Source organism: Lissotriton helveticus, chromosome 1_1, assembly GCF_964261635.1.
Source record: "Lissotriton helveticus chromosome 1_1, aLisHel1.1, whole genome shotgun sequence".
Classification (NCBI taxonomy): Eukaryota; Metazoa; Chordata; class Amphibia; order Caudata; family Salamandridae; genus Lissotriton; species Lissotriton helveticus.
The window spans coordinates 364,799,829-364,817,432 of record NC_136057.1 but is presented as its reverse complement, the minus strand read 5'-3'; the positions used below and the strand labels follow the sequence as shown (position 1 = coordinate 364,817,432).

General features: G+C 43.9%; 2 protein-coding genes across 13 annotated transcripts in view; one reads left to right on the top strand and one right to left on the bottom strand.

The window, feature by feature from the left end:
* CACNA1C (calcium voltage-gated channel subunit alpha1 C) overlaps positions 1 to 17,604 on the top strand; it is a 2,299,705-nt gene that overhangs the window by 1,590,607 nt on the left and 691,494 nt on the right. The window lies entirely within an intron of this gene.
* LOC144808862 (uncharacterized) overlaps positions 1 to 17,604 on the bottom strand; it is a 433,476-nt gene that overhangs the window by 68,855 nt on the left and 347,017 nt on the right. For 3 of the 7 annotated variants that reach the window (XM_078673669.1, XM_078673668.1, XM_078673667.1), the window contains exon 5: positions 14,104 to 14,382. The exons of the other annotated variants lie outside the window; for them this stretch is intronic. In XM_078673669.1, coding sequence (XP_078529795.1) covers positions 14,104 to 14,382 — 279 coding nt within the window. The remainder of the gene's footprint in view (positions 1 to 14,103; positions 14,383 to 17,604) is intronic. 7 annotated transcript variants of the gene reach the window in all.

Here is a 17,604-nt window from a genome sequence, read left to right as displayed (position 1 = left end):
CCTGACACTAGTCCTCATGGGTCCAGTCCACGCAGGTCTGCTCCTCCTTCCAGTGTCAGTTGCCACCGAGTAGCATGGGTGGGCGGGGGCGGATGGGGAATAGAAAAATAAATTTAAAAATTGCTTACCTTGCTGCCGGACCGCAGCTTCGCCTTGTCATCTTCTGTTCCTGCTTGAAGCAGGAACCACAAACCTGCTTCCCTATACAACCACAATGGTGCAATGCAGCGTTGTGATTGGTATGAGCACCTTGGTGCAGCGCTCAGACAGGCAGTGGGATCCTTTGCATGTGGGGAACATGCAAAGTGCGCATGACTGTTTGGCCAGCCCAAGACAGTCGGTCAAACAGTCAGCGCACTTAAGTGCCCACCACTCCTTCCCTTGCTGGCCGTGACACAGCCAAGCCTTGCCCTGCCCCGTAAACTAGAAAAATAAAATGATAGTAACATAGTGTTATTATCATTTGATGTTTCCTTTATTCACTGCTCAAAATGCAGTGGGGTGATGCTCCTCCGCCTTAGCGGAGGAGCCGTCCCTGCCTACTTTGCCTTCTAGTCCTACTAGTCTAAGGTTCAAGGCCTTGATCTGCCGAACAATGGGTCTTCTGTTCCTTCTAGCTCTGGCCCTCTTTGTCCTGATGCACCGGGTCCATATCCTCTTGGTCCTTTTGATCCTTCTCTCTGTGGTCCTGGTATTCCTAGTCTCTTTGCTTTTTGTCCTGTTCAACCTTGTACATTTATTCCTTGGCTCAGCTTGGTCACCCTGGTTTACGTGATATAGGTCTCCCTGATCCTAGTCCTTATTATTTTAGTCCTCATGGCCCCCCCTGGTGGTAAACTTCCTGTCTTTTTCCACCTACATGTTATCAGTCTCCTTCTATCAGTAGAGTATATTTTCTCATTTTTTTTTTCAGTAACATTTCCTGCTGCCAGCGACAACATTCTCATGCAATTCCTTAACACCGCCACCACCTGCGAAGAGTAATTCATGAAGCTTTTTTAGATATTTCCATAAAAAGCACAAAACTTCTCATAAAATGTGATTGGTTGTGAAAGACTTCCATAGATTGCGTTGCATGTAAATGTGTCTTCCAGTTGCTTAAATGCAGAAATATCCTTAAGTGGTTGGCATCCATTTCCGTATCTCTGTGAAGTCTCCCTGCCACCATCCATCCATACCTTCTGCCTTCTGTTTTGTTTTCAGGGCTAAATCACATTCAGGCAGGATGAATAGCTCCTTCTTTTTGTCATGGAAGTTATTTAGTGCCAAAAGTGCACACATGCACATATTAAAATTCACAAAAAATGTGAAGTTGCTTCCAAAGTTCTTGATATGGAACATTATGGATACCCTTGGGTTAACCCAGCTCCCCCTGCGGTACATCATACATATTTTCCTAAAGCAATTTTAACATTTCCTGGAATAAGAATGACAACAATATGATAGATGTCCTAGAATTTTAGACAATGCCGACCAGCACTTTATTTTATGAAAAAAGTTAATGATCCAGGGGCACCAAACTTTCATTGGCCCCTTTACCTGCAGAAGGCAAAAAAACGCCCAAGAAAATTGTTTGAGTTAATCAAAACACAATCCAAAGAACAACCCCAGACACTCAGCTCCTTGGGCGTTACACCTTCATGTGAAGACTTCTCTGCTTTCTTTAACCAAAAAACCGACAACATAAGAAGCGATCTCCTCAATGACGCAATCCTTTACTCCAACCCCCAACACACAGCAGCACCTGAACCAAAGAACAATGCTACATGGTCTTCCTTTGGCACCTATTCTGAAGAAGAAATTGGCAGATTGCTCAGCACTCTGAAACCATCCAATCACCTCACTGACCCCCTTCCTGCTAACGCTGTTAAGGACTTTACCCCTTTTCTCCTCCCACTCTGGACTAAGATTATCAATAGCTCTCTTCAACAAGGATCCATCCCTAACGCCCTCAAAGTCGGACAAGTCACACCGCTACTGAAAAAACCAACAGCAGATCCCTCTGATCTAAACAATTACCGCCCTATCACAAATATTCCCACTCTCGCTAAACTGTTGGAAAAATGTGTACAGCTACAACTGACTAAACACATAGATAAGTTTGATCTCCTCAACGCGCATCAATCAGGCTTCCGAGCAGGGCACAGTACCGAAACGGCCATGACTCACATAGTTGACGACGCCCTCCAAATCCTAGACCAAAACAATACCTGCCTCCTCATCCTTCTTGATCTTTCCTCAGCATTCGACACAGTTAAACATGAGAACCTACTCGATCTATTAAACACAAGAATGGGCATATCTGGGACTGTTCTCAAGTGGTTCACCTCCTTTCTACACAACCGCTCACAAAGATTCAAAAGCAACAACCTGATGTCCTCTCCGGTACCTGTATCGCTAGGCGTCCCTCAAGGTTCCTCCCTCTCCCCAACACTGTTCAACCTAGTTATGGAACCTCTCACCACTTTGCTACAAACATCCAATGTTCACTTTCACATGTATGCCGACGACACCCAACTTTATCTCAAAATACAATCTCCTAAGGACATCATGCTTCTGAACACCACGATCAGAAACACCCAATCCTGGCTTGCCGAGAATCACCTCAAACTCAACGCGCTGAAAACTGAGTTCCTCCTGATCTCACCTCCCGGAAAAATTTCTACGGCTCAAACATGGCTTAAGCACTTAACAGCTCTAAATGTACAACCTACCATAGTAGACTCAGCAAAATCTTTAGGCATAACACTTGACGCCAATCTCAACATGCAGCAGCACATCAGCAAGGCAACCAAAGGAGCGAACTTCCAAATCAATACCTTGAGAAAACTTAAACCCTTCCTTCCTGCCAAAGACTTCCAAACTGCAGTACAATCTTTAGTCATCCCGCACATAGAATACGGTAGCACCGCACTCTGCGGGCTCCCCCTAACTACAACGGCACCCCTAAGAGCGTCTCTTAACGCTGCAGCGAGACTCATCACTGGCTCAAAAAAACACTCGCATATTTCCCCTGACTTTAAATCCCTGAACTGGCTACATTTTGAAGCCAGAATACATCTGAAAATCGCCTGCTTGACGCACAAGGCTGTACACATGAATTCACCCGCCTACCTCACTCAAAAGCTGACCATGTCTGGGGGCTCTAGAACTACTAGAAGCACAAACAATCTTTTGCTGAAGCCTCGAAGATTTCGGAAGGAAAAAACCTATAAACGCTCCTTTTCAAGAATGGCACCCAGGATCTGGAACTCACTCCCTAGTGAAACCAGGCTCATCTCCTCCAACAAACTTTTTAAGAAAGAAGTAAAAGCGATCCTCATGGCTAAATACACATGATCTATTATTCTGTATTTCTCATGATTCCGTTCTGTACTACCTGCCTGACCCCTTGGTCTATTTGTACTACTTGTATTATCGACCTACTTGATTGTATACGTTCCCACTTTGTATATTTTATATTGTTTGACGCACCTGTTTGACTTTGCACACTCTACCAACACCACCTTAACCCTACTCTCGTACTACTGATGCACCTGTGTGACTATACACCCTGCACACACCTACCTCAATTATGCCTTTATGCTATCTCCAAAAGCATTTTAAGCACGCTTAAACAAGTATATGCTCCTTATTTTTGTATTGTTATACTATTGGCGCAACTGTTTGACTATGTTCCTTGGACCGACACTACCTCACCTGTGACCTACCCCTTGTATTTTGACCTACCTATGTAACTATGCACCTTGTACCTTAATTACCTCAATTACTATTTTATCACCCCCTTGTACTTGTAAAGCGCTCTGATATCTGCAAAGATCTTGTTTGCGCTATATAAAACTTTCAAAATAAAATAAATAAATAAATAAATAAAATAAGGAAGGGACCCTTCTTATTCTGCAGGGGGCCCCCATCATTTTGTGTTATGCAATACTGCCTATATGTCGTCTTTACATTTCCAGGTCTCCTCCATACTAACTTGAGGTGGATAGAGACTACAATCCTGTCCCTCAGATTTTTAGGTCGAGCTATTATATAGCTCCGACATATTGTAGGGGAAACAACACTCTTGAACAAGCGGATTCCTCTCAATGCATGTGATCTATTGAAGTGTGACGCTTCACCAGCGCACGCTTGGCCTCACTCACACCCCATCCCCATATGCTCGTTCCCTCCCGCTCGCTCCCCCGCCCCCCCACCAGGCTCTTGAAGCGCGACCCTTCGCCAGCGCGCGCTTGGCCACACTCACACCCCATATGCTCGTTCCCTCCCACTCGCTCACTCCCCTGCTCCCCCACCCCCATCCGACTTGTTTTCATTTTGCTGCCGATTTTCGTTTCATGTCCGCTAATGCTGCCGCTAATGCTTGTTTTTAAAAATTATTTTAGTTCGTGGCCCGGCCGCGCGTCACTCTCCTTCCCTCTCACCTCTCATTTGTAATTATTTAAAACATGCACTCAACATCGTGTTTCTGGCAAGCGCTTTGAAGCCCGCAGCACATGTTCTCTTCACAGCGAGTCGCCCCCTCCCCTTTCCTGTCACCACTCCTCAGATTGCTCACCTGTGCTTCTTTCAATTATTCAGCGCAGAACCCGGTGCCTGATTGCTTGCTTTGCCACACTTTACCATTTGTAATTATTCAAAACAAGCACTCAACGTCGTGTTTCTGGCAAGCGCTTTGAAGCCCGCAGCACATGTTCTCTTCACAGCGCGTCGCACTCTCCCCTTTCTTGTCACCACTCCTCAGAAGTGCTAGATAAGCAGAAACAGTCTGCCAACCGCCACATGCGCAGCCAGTACAGCGCGCGCTGTGGTGACATGTCGCTGACAGAGGCTGCCCCGCCATCCTCCCGAGGCTGCGGCCACCACCCTGCCCCGAGGACACTTCATCACAGATAAAGCTTTCAGAGGCTCTGAGCTCGTCTATTGCCAGCTCCCTATTAGCCTCTCATCCGGCCGGGTAAACACATGACCGGCTTTCCAGAGGTAGGCGTCTTGCAGCTCAAAATGGACTGTAATCGTTAACGCAATCCTCCACAAAACAGGGGTGATAATATCCTAATAATTAAAAGAAACCATCTCGAGGTCATTTGAAAAAAATCAATGAAAACATTCATGGTATTCTGCAGCAAAAACAATAAATTCCCCGTTGAAAATTCTCACAGAATCTTCCGTCCTTTATAACAAATAAACAAAATGCTGAGACATGCGAGTGTCAATGAGCATCCCTTATTTTATAACTTACAGTCTCAGGAATCACAAACCATGAAATCTTTCAATGAAGACTAACTATGACAGACAGGTTTTGGCCATGTCATGTGTGTTTAGAAAGTGCACTAACACCCGCTGTGGTATCCTGGTGCAAATTTTGTTTGCACCGTTGGATGTTCATCGCTGTGTTTCATTTGACACAGAACGTACCACACAACCTCAGTTATCTCTGGTGAGTAAACAAAACAGTGTACGAAAAACCACTATAAAATGACGCAGACAAACGAATTACACAGAAAAATATTGCCGCCACCTCCCCATATAGACCTGCCTCCTTATTGAAAGAATTTACTTACCGCAGTGTGAAGTTACAAGCAGCAATTGAAGCTACTGAAGCATTTATAGGACAAAACTGAAAACAGTAGAAACAAAAGCTGAAATACTCGGTTCAGATGTACCATTCTCTTTGGAGTTCCAAAGGATGCATATTTTCATAGACTGGTCACATGTGTGTGATGTGGCTAGGGCGGTAGCACTTCCACCCTCAGTAAAGAGTGTATGTCCTTTTAGGGCAGTCAAGCCAGCTTTAACGTTTAACAGAAGCAGCAATTATACTAGCCACCGCCCAATATGGAGCTGCCATAACTTACTATAATGATAGCCAGTCTTGCTTTAATGTTGCATTTTTGGAATGACAGACTTGCTATGCTTTTTGTTCTACATGTGCAAACCGAAGGTGGTTTCCACAAGTGTCCTGAGAGCTTGGTTCACCATGTTGTAAAAAAAAAATCTTAATTCACCACACAAAATTCTCTTAAGTGAATATGTAGTTTTGCATAATACTGATCTGGACCTCAACAAAGTTTCCAACGACTTCACTGCCAATGACAACGAGCCCACACCTGTAGCATCCAGTTTTTAGGTCTCGCCTAAGACCACGCACGCACTGCCTCATATGAAACCTTTTGTTACCTTATAGTGGGTTTAGAGCCAGCCCGTTGCTCACCAGTGGGTGACCTAATTGTCATACTTATTTGCCTACTTCTTATTTGTTACCTTCTGTAGGCTTTCCTTCATCTTCTTTGTCCTTTCACTGGAGCTTTGCGAAAGTTAAAACTATTGGCATTGTAAACGACACAGCTATTAATTTCGCTATTTTCAAAACCAACACATAAATAAAATATTTGTAATTTACAATACCAATAGCTCAAACTTTCCTAATGCGAGACCTATTGCATTGCAAATGCTTGTTTTTTTTTTTTGCTTCCAGTTATTTTTGCTTAGACAAAGCCATTAGGGACAGACAGGAGGAAAAGGAAGCACAATCTCCCTTGAAAAGAAAGCCTAAACAAGCGTAATTTCTCACATAAGAAGCCCAAAACGAGTCCAGCCTTCAAAAATCATCAAAAGGATAATCTTACCCGTTATATAATGTGTTCTCATGAGTTAAGAAAACATTAATAAACACTTTTTCATTATTCTGTGCAGACATAACTTTACAGAGAGATTTGCAGAAATTCAAATACTTTCAGACTACAACACAAAATCTCTGTTTGCTATAACCCGAAGCTCCTGGAAAAGATTATTTTTTTTTACACTTATTATAATTTTCGACTAACATTAATTTCTTTAGTCCAAATGTATTTTACTGTGTCTTTATCTGTAAACAGCTTAGCTTGATTCATGTACTTATTTTTGTACACACCTTTGTTTATGCACTTTCAAATGTTTCAAAGACTTTTCTGAACCCCATTACAAGATGACGACCACCCTGCCATTGTCGGGAGTCCTTCTTCATTAATACCCGGCTAAATAAACATCACCTTCCTAGTATTTACCCGGTCAAATCGATCAGAATATTTGCTATTTAGCTTGTGGTCAGGTAAGTAGTGAAGTTTTAGATATTTAGGTCGCCTCCCACTAAATAGCACATATTTTGTACTATTTTGCCAGCTACTGATAACATAGCAGAGATTATGTACTATTTGGTCGGTGGCCAGATAAACAATCACTTCGCTGTTTAAATCTAAACAGACACTTATGCAATGTTGTACACTAAAAACTCCATAAATAAAAAAATATCTAAACAGACACTTACATAGTTAGGAACTGGAGTAAGGGCGCATGTGCCCAACACCCTAGCAGGATCACTTGACCTGGTGTCGCCTATCTGGGAATGGTGGAGGCAAGTGAGTGACAGCTCTATATGAGAGGGGCGTGTCTTGTGATGTGCCCTCATGGGCACAACCACCAGCACGGTGAAGATAGGCTCATTTTCAAAGGTAAGAACAATTTTGTCTCACTTGGGTTTTCGCCCAGATACTGATGGTGTTAAATCCCCGCACGTAAAGTTTTAAAAAATGGGTTAACTCCATTTAACTCACATACCGTTTGTGGACTTTACTCCTAATTTTTTTTAACAACGATGTGTTAGTCATGTCGAACAGGATATTCAATATGTTGCACTAATGCTATTTGCACCATGGTGTTTGTGTTATTAATTAACACACTGGTATTACCAGGTCAGCAAATCTCACGCATTCAAATTAATAGATGTGCGGTTAAAACATCTTCTAGAGTGACACTGGCCCACTAGGAAAACGAAAGCATCATTTAAGTGAAAGCCACCGGTGGTAGTGACTGCACTCTTCTTCTGTTAGTCCTCAGCCACCACTGTGAAGGACTACCATGATACTTCCCTGGGAGACATAGACAGAAGTAGGAATCTCTGGGAGCCATGGACTGTAGTATTAAAACTACTAGGAGAGCGAATGGCCAGGACCCAGCTGCAATAGAAACAGAAAGGAGAACAGAAGGAAGGCCTTCGAAATCCTCACCAAAATGCTTAGATGCAAGCACTGGCAAAGCGAATAGGTCGCAGTTAATGTACACATATGCGTAGCAACTGTACATTAATTGTAGACATGTGTAAGGAAGCAAGCAGAAGCAAAAGGAGGGCTATGGTTGTAAAGTAGTCCTTCATGTAGTTCAATGCAAGCCCTCAGTGGAGGCGGAAGAATACACTAGAACAGGTAATTGCATTAGATGAGAGACGAATACTCCACTTCCGTGAGGCAAGATGGGCTCATTCAGTACTCTAGATGCAGCTAGCTCATTACTATCAAGGTCCCTATCCAGTTCCCCAATGTGCCACGTAAGTGGTATTTGGTAGTGAGTTGCTTATCCACCCGAAAAAGACTTCTCTCTTAAATCTAGTAAGTAACGGTGCAGGGGCTTTCAGCCCCTCAGGCAAAAGGTTATTTTACCAATTTTGTGTCTTGTTGGTCACCTTCTCCCTCATATAGCTCCGTACTGCAGGCTGGTGCACCCTACTGCCATCTGGTGGTAACAGCAAGGGGACAGCAGCAGAGGGCCCTGAGTTATGTTCCATTCCTCCACTCAGTACAGTGTTGGTTAAAAAAGGAAGCTGTGGATACTGCATGGCTCAACCGCACCCTTATCCCGCTCGGTGTTGTATAATGTAATGCTGTAACATTAAGAAGGCCTTTTAGTGATCAATTGGTTCCTTTTTCAAAGGCAGTTTTCCAAAGTATGTTTTTCTTCAAGTTACAAGTTTAGCCTGGTCTCATCTCATTGCTAGCCATGATTTGTTCCATTCTGATAGCCCCTTTGTGTCCTATCAGTTGGATTTGTTGATTTCGGTCCTTTTATAGTGGGAAACAGGCCACCATGTTATTGAAACCGCGGTAGCCACTGGCACGGTCACTCGCAGTCTCTGGAGAGAGACGATTGAATCTAAATGCAAAATCTGACAGGAGACATGGACCACCAGGCTTATCCATCTGTCTCTATCTTTACCTTCGTCTGTCACACACACAATGCAGGGCTTCCAGCGTTATCCATCCTTTCCCAGTCCTGTTGCTCCACTCTGTCAGTTCCAAGCATTCTTGAATGGTTTCACAATTGTGTTTACATGTCTGGTAGGACATTATTCCATTGCTATATTTTCTCATTTCTTTTTTCAGTAACATTTCCTGCTGCCAGTGACTACATTCTCATGCAATTCATTAACACCACCACCACCACCTGCGAAGAGTAATTCATTAAGCTTTTTTAGATATTTCCATAAAAAACGCAAAACTTCCAAAAATATGTGCTAGGTTGTGAAAGACTTCCATAGATTGCGTTGCATGTAAATTTGTCTTCCAGTTGCTTAAATGCAGAAATATCCTTAAGTGGTTGACATCCATTTCCATATCTTTGTGAAGTCTCCCTGCCATCCATCCATACCTTCTGCCTTCTGTTTTGTTTTCAGGGCTGAAACACCATCATGCAGGATGAATAGCTCCTTCTTTTTGTCATGGAAGTTATTTAGTGCCAAAAGTGCACACATGGACATATTAAGATTCACAAAAAAATGTGAAGTTGCTTCCAAAGTTCTTGATATGGAACGTTATGGATAACCTTCCCATAAGGTTAACCCAGCTCCCCCTGCGGTCATCATACATATTTTCCTACAGCAATTTTAACAATTCCTGTAATAAGAATGACAAAAATATGATAGATGACCTAGAATTTTAGACAATGCCGACCAGCACCATATTTTATGAAAAAAGTTAATGATCCGTTAGTATGTTTCGCAATAGCTTCTTTTCGATGGTCTTCTTGGAAATGTAGTATAGCTCATATTGACTGGGAGTCTTGAGGGCTGATGAAATTGATTTTATTTATATCTGATGGCACTTTGCACTACATGAAGTTTATATTTACGAGGAAGCCCACCTTTAGAATCTAGTTGCCTGATGAAATATGACCTATTCTAAATGTGGATGGTATCTGGCACTTATAATTCTCTTTCGAAGAGCCAAGTGGGGAGGAAGAGCGTTTTCATATCTCGCCCCTACTATGTGGAATTCCCTGCCCCTGGAAATGAAGGCCCAACCCTCTGTTTTGTGCTTCAGAAAGGCACTGAAGACGTGGCTCTTTGCTAAAGCCTACCCGTAGTCGCGTTTCTTGGTTCTTTTTGAAGTTTTTTGGTTAGGCGCCTTGATGCCTTCGGGCTTAGTTGCGCATTATAAGATTACCTTCATTTCATTTCATTTCATTTCATTTTCATTTCATTTCATTTCTTTGATTGTGCTGATGGTTTGATTTGTATCTTATTGATTTTTGTCTGGTTTTATCTATTTACTAGAGTATTAAAAACTGTGCTTATTGTTTTATTCTGTGTACTTTATATGATTTAGAAACACTGTGAAATTAAGAATTTCTGGATAGATGTTCTCTTGGGTTCCTACCCAGTACACAATTTAGCACATTAGTTGTTCCCACTAAACTACATAGAGGACACCCTTGACATTGCCCTTACCAATAAAAACACCATTGCTCGCCAATTTCAAATAACCCCATTATTTTGGACTCAACATGCCATCACACCATTACCTTCAAAGTCCTTCCCCAAACAACCCTGCAAAGTCAGTCCAAACTTGATGATTTTCACCAGATCTCTCAAAATGTGTAGTGTGCTAAAATATTTAGGCCAGTAATATCAACCTGTACTTGTATTGACTCCATAATATCAACTACCAGCATATTTACAAAGTAAGTATTTGCAAATATTGATATACTATTCTCATGCTCATGATTGATGGATTAATTGAGTGATAGATTTATTAAGAACACAAATACACAGGTAAACGATGATCTGGCACTGAAACATAAGGCTGGGTGGTTAAGCAGAAAAGTAAAGGGTTTTCAGTCTTTTCCTGAAGTTAAAAATGGAAGAGGCTGACCGAATATCAGTGGAAAGGACATTTCAGGCTTTGGAGGTTACTACCAAGAAGCATAGTCACCCACCTGGGTTTTGGAGAAACTGGAACAGTCAAGATTAGCTGACCAGGAGCAGAAAATGCGGGTCGACACGCAAGTAAAGCAGGGCGTGACACAGTTCGTGGAGTGTGAGTGTAATGGTTTGTAGTACATGCACAGAGCCTTATACATCATCTTTTGTGAATCAAAAGCAAGGGTAGATCTTCCAGGGAGCCAGATATGTGAAACCTCAATTTAACACCATTAATGAGGCATACAGTGGACTTTTTTGTGCATTACGGCCTAGTGAGTGAGTAGTCTGGGAGTCCAACAAAGCGTGCATTAGAGTAGTCCAAGAAAGATAAAATGAGTGCCTGGGCTACTGTTTTGCAAAAGTGGAAATGCAAAAAAGACAGGATCTTTTTATGGCCTTCACTGTGAAGAAAGAGGAGGAAGAACATTTGTTTATGTGGCCAGTGCAAAGTAGTGTGAGAGCTAAGTGTTGAAGATGTTGGCGAGATTCCAAATAGCAGTGAAAGGACTAAGAAAGCTAGTACTCAAATCGGCAGGCCACCAACTGGAAGGCCAAAATGAACAATTGACGAAGATGACAACTCTGGTTTCATCTATTTTTTAGCACTCATCCAGTTGGCAACTGCACACATACCATGAATTGTAATTGCAAGAAGGAGAGGTCACCGTCCATATTACGGATTAGTTCTGTGTTATTTTTGTATGTGTTGAATTGCAGCTTGGAAGAGTGGATCAGTCTAGCGGGACGGGTAGTGTAAATGCTGAAGACGGTACAGCTAATTGCTAAGCCATGAGGAACTCGGTATGTGAGACTGAGAACGGCAGAGCAATAATGTGGCAGATTCACTACTTGGGAATAGCCGGTAAAGGACAATAGACGTTGGAACGCTAGATATTTCACGCCAATGTTGGCGAATCTATCAGTAGGTTAGTGTGGAAGACAGTCTCAAAAGTTGCAGACAAATATAGAAATATTAGAGCGGCTTCTCCTCCAGAGTCAAATAGTCTTCGTATGTCAGTGGTTATTTGGTGAATGCGGCCAACTCTTGGTTCATTAAGGATTCAGTTAGCTTAGCTGGGAAGGTAGGAAGATAAATAGGTCTTCAGTTGGGAAGTTGGGGACAGAGTAGTGGGATCAGCTGTGTTTTTTTTAGAAGGGGTAAGACAGGTGCTTTTTCCAGTCTAGTGCTGATCCACTGGTTATGGAGGTGTTGCTCAGCTTGGTAACAAAAAGAATGAAGGATGGGGTCAGAAGGTTTGCTATTTTGATGGGGCATTGCTCAAGAGGAGAACCTGAGGATATAGCGTTAAGCTTTGCAGCCATATGAGATTCAGAGCTTGTGCTAAATGAGCATAAAGTGCAACAAAAATTAGGAGATGGATGAATAATTCAATTCTTCTCAGCCACTGTTGATTACTTGAGCCGCATTGTAGAACATCATATTGCACCCACCATGCCCTTGTGCACAATGGCCCACCTTATGTACATCAGTATCGACCCTGTTCCTCATGGGAACCGTCCGTCCCGAACTGCCAGGCAAAGTCCCTTCCAGAAGGGAGCACATGCAGAACCAGATCATTCAGGCTAGACTTTTCTGATTGGAGAGTGGTCACAACTTATGTGCATATAGCTGGGACCAACTGAGGGGGCATGGTGTGCAGAATAACGAGGGACTGGGATGCAGACCCGAGTAATTAACAGTGGCTGAGATTAATTCAAGCATTCCATCCATCATATTTATTTATAAAGTTTTATATAGCGCGAACTTCATCCCGATTTTTGTTTGCTTCAGTGCAACGCCCTAAGTGGGATGGGTATGGCCAGACATGGGTCCTGTGCACGCAATGCCTTCATGTAGGGTTTGTTTATATAAAACTGCAACAACAAAAAACGTTGCCACTGGAACCGAGCTATACCCCAATTATGAGCCCTACTAAAGGTAAAACAGGTCTTAGGTTGCTTGTGTTCTGGTTCAGGGAGAACCTGGCTTAGCAGTTCAAACTGAGCTGGTCCAAATGGAGGAGGGGTGTATTTAGGTCTGACAATCCATAATTAATTAACTATGTTATGTTTCCTTATTTTCGTTGCTGAAAATGTTGATCCTCCGAAGCTGGCTCAAGCGCACAAGTTTCATCAATGTCTGTTTAGGGATCCCTGCCTGTTATTGCTGCATTATGCCCAGGTTTCTTACATGGATGAATGAAATTTGCTAATGTAGCTAATGTCAACTAAGTGAAAAAGCAGGTAAAAAAATCAGTCATAAATTAGGTTTAGTAGGGGAGGAAAATCTACGTTTTTGCAAATATTCGCATAAAATATTTATACAGGAGATAGCTCCTGCAAAAATATTTCTGAGGGAACTTTCAGCCTCAGGTGATGCTTTATGAACCTTACAAACTGAGGAAGCTGCAGAGTTTGTCAATGTTTCAAAACAGTGATTAATTTAGGTCTAGTCTCTAACCTGCTGATTTAACTGAAAATTGTGCGTTTTGGGGTAAATCATTAACGGTCTGATTTAAAGTTTGGCGACAGGTTACTCCATCACCGACATGACGGATATCCCATTCGCCATAAAATATGATGCACTTGTAATAAGGTGGATGAGACATCTGTCACGCTTGTGCCTGAATAACCAGCTATCAAACTCTAAATCAGGCCCTAAATCTTCCTGTACCTAAAACTGTAACTCTGTGCGGAATGTAGAGCTATTGTAAATATGTGGAAAGTAATGTCATTGTAAAATGCAAATATGTAAATCCACAATTGATGTGCAGCCCTCAGTTGCTATCCAGCCTGGTCTTCTCTATATAGATATAAATAAAAGCATTGGTCTTTGATAGGGTGCCTATATTTTACATCTGAACTGTTATAACTGCTCAGTTGCTTTCCAGTTTTACTTTCTGTTGATTGGATGCACATGGGGACTTGTGAGCAAGTCCAAGTGCTCCCAAAGGGGGCTTAGGTCGCAAGGGGTCTAGGTGCACGAGGGCACATCCGGTTCGGAGGGGGTTGGTACGGCACGGCCCGGTTGGTCCTGTTGTCTTCACACTAAGTGGAGAGATAGATCTGACCTTCCAGAGCATGAGTACCTTCTCCTGGTCGTCTGCTGCGTTGGTTGGGCCGGGACTGGACTCTGCTTGTCGGTGCCTGCGGACTGCATGGAAGTAGCTCCTCTACTACAAGGGAGACCTTCGGGGGTTTTCGAAGTGCTGGCAGGCTACCCAAGGGTTTGGTAGTTCTCCAGCTTGCAGGATAAGTCACTCTGTTGCGATTGTCGAGAGAGGGCTCAGGACAGCAGGGTTTCACACCAAAGTTCTTCTGCTGTTCTCTTCTTTTTTTTTTTAGGACTTTATTCTCAGCTGTATTATCTGCAAGTAAACATTACAATAAAGCTGTCAATGCAACAGCCTGGTTTTATATTTTCACCCCTATGCATACCTCCTTTTCTCACAACAGTGACATCTAGAAATTACAGCAAAATGTTACACAAATCTTGGCGCATAATTTCTCAATATCTGCATCTTAAGGAAATACCGTATCATCAATCAAACATCCCTCCGCCCACCCACCTCCCCCCACCCTCTCCCGTACTTAAACTAGTCGTCTCCTGGCCGTCCAATAGTGGTATTCGTCTAAAAGGAAAATTGAGAAGTTGAGAATCGGGTCCCTCCGGTTATCTTAGGCGCTAATGTGTGCTGCCTCACGGGGTGTAATAACTTATGGTGAATGTTGTTGTGAGTAAGGCTGGGGCGTTCTGTTGTGCGTCATATTGAGCGTGACCTCTCCTCTTTAATCCTCACGCCCATTGTCCCCTGTTTGTGTTTGGTCCTCACCCTCCATTGTAATGAGCATAGCCTCCCATTCATGGGATATAGGGAATTTCTGGAGGCCTCGTGTTTCTTCCCTCCGAAGTGTCGTCCCTTCCGCCCTCCCCCACTTAAGCACTTCCGTCTGCCAAAGGTGTGTTCCAGGCGGTCTATGTGATTTCCATCTCATCGTTATTGTCCTGATTGCTAGTAGCAGAGCCAGATCTAGCAATTTCAGTTGAGCCTTCAGTGTTTTGGGCCTTCTGCGCAACCCCAGTAGGCAATACAGTGCTTCTTCCGGCACCAGGAGGTTCGTAACTGTTCTCAGTGTCTGGCACACCCCTGACCAGTACCCTCGGAGTCGTGGGCATGACCACATCATGTGCAGGAGCCCGGCCTCATCTTCACCACAGCGCGGACAAGTATGGGGAGAGTTCGGGACCATTTTATGTAGCCGATTGGGAGTCAGATATGCTCTATGCAGGACCATCCCCTGTATGAATCTGAACCAGACATTGCGCGATACCCGCCTAGGATGTTCTAATAACGTGGTCCAGTCCCTGACCGATAGGACCTGGTCTGCGTCTTGTGCCCAGATTTGCTGCAGAGTGGTGAGTGAAACTGCAGCGTGTGCCCTAACTCCTGTGTACAGCCATCGCACCAGATGCCCTCCCGATCCCATGATATACAGTAAGTGTACCAGTTGGTGCTGTGAAGGTTGCAGGCGCTGGGGCGCCCATCTGTGTTGTATGTAGTGTGTGACTGTGGCATGCAGCAGGTACATTCGGGGGGGGGCACCCGTGGCCTGTAAGAAGGCTTCGTGAGTAAGGAGATGATCGTCTCACCTACTACCTCCACGCCCGTCTCTTGCCACGGGGCGTAGCACTCTATCCGTAAGTCTGCCCTGCGGTGTCGGGATGCCCAGCAAAGGAATGTTGGCCGCATACGCCTCCGCCGAGGCCGTGTATGCTAGGGCCTTTCGCCAGACCCTTAGAGCTGTGCGAAGAAGAGGGTGGCACTCCGTAGGGATGCGGCTTCTTGGGAGTAGCAGGGCATGTAGTTCTCCCCGTCTCAGTCTGTCAGTCGTGTAGTCTATTTCGTGAAGGTTCTGTCTCGCCGTCCAACAGGAGAGCCACTGAAGTTGGCTAGCATAGTAATAGCCTCTAAAGTCCGGGGCTCCCATCCCACCAGTTCTAGTCCCTAGTTGTAGCTTACGCAGCCCTATTCGTCACCTCCCTGCCCTCAGATCAGGGTAGTTAGTAGAGAGTTGAGAGTGTCGAAGATAGATTGTGGCAGGAACACTGGAAAATTAACAAAGAAATATAATAGTCGGGGGAGCATTACCATTTTGGAGATTGCAATTCTGCCCATGACTGATAGTGGTAGCGTCGTCCAAAACCCCACAGAGGCTCGAAGTCTTGTTATAGCTTTCTTAATGTTCCCCTCTATCTGATCTTCCTGCTGCCTATAAACCTGGATCCCCAGATATTTAAATGTATCAGGAGCTATCGGGATAATGTGGGCGCCGAACGATAAGACCCCTGGGTCCGGAGTGTCTCGGAAATAGAAGCCATTTGACTTCTCTGGGTTTATAGTTAGGCCCGAGACTGCGGAGAATCTCTCAAAGATTTCATATATGGGGGCATGATCTGCTTCCAGGTCTCGGAGGAACAATAAAATATCGTCCGCGTAAATGGACAGTAGGTGCTGAGTGCCGCCGCTCGGTATTCCTCTTTGCCCCATCCCAACCGTAGGGTGAGGTACTGGGTTTTTAAGAACCGGTACGGAACCTACAGAACCGGTAACCCAGCGGTGCCAGGGGATCAACACCCAGAGACCTCGGGTTCTCCTGAGTCAGACCTACAGAAACTTCAGAGTCTTCCAGGTGAAGTCAAAGATTCGTTTATTGGCTGCAACCAAGGTGACAGGGTCCTAGAAGTACAATGCCAGTATATTCAGGAGACTGCACACTTTCACAAAGTTAGGCTTCTCTTCTTATACACAATATTCAGCCTTGGGCAAAACATTCCTTGGATTCGTGGTATTTCATTTATGGTTACTGATTACAAAAGAAAAGCAGAGTCATGATGACATGTACATATTTCACGTCGTGCGGCCCATAACAAATCATCCGGCAAGGCCCAACATTTCATCAGATATCGCTGGACCCCTAATAAAAATGGTCACCTCCCCATCATAAAGCAAGTGAGGAAAAGGAGTGGAGAAAGATGTGAGCGAGATATGGCAGGTGTGCGCGCTGAAATGGTTTTATGGCTGGTTGAGCCTAGATGCTATCTTGCTCGGCCACTGGGAGGGAACTGACCTAACGAGTTCGGCCTGGGGCAATGGTTCTAACTTGTACTGGGGTCAGAGAGAAGTCGATTAAGGAGTATGTGTCCTTGTGGAATCAAATTCAACTGGATTAAGGCCTATGTAAAGGGCAACATGCAGCTAAGGGTTTAGAAGGTAAATGATGATTTCGAGGTGAAATCGTCACTCGAATATGCCGAAAATACATGTACTTGATGTACTCGTCATTTTCGGTCTTTTGATACCAAATTCGTCCTGTTTCGACGAAGTTTTTATTCTCGAGTCCAGTACTATTATATGAATCCAGATTTTTCAGAACCACAGACCCTCCTTTTGCCCTTACATAGGCAATTAATCTATCCTCATGTTAATCTGAGTCCAGATCTATATTCCTAAAGTCATTGAGATGTTGCTGCAACATCATTCTAGTGCTGAGCTCATGTCTTGACACAGGCTTCCTTACACATGATGTAA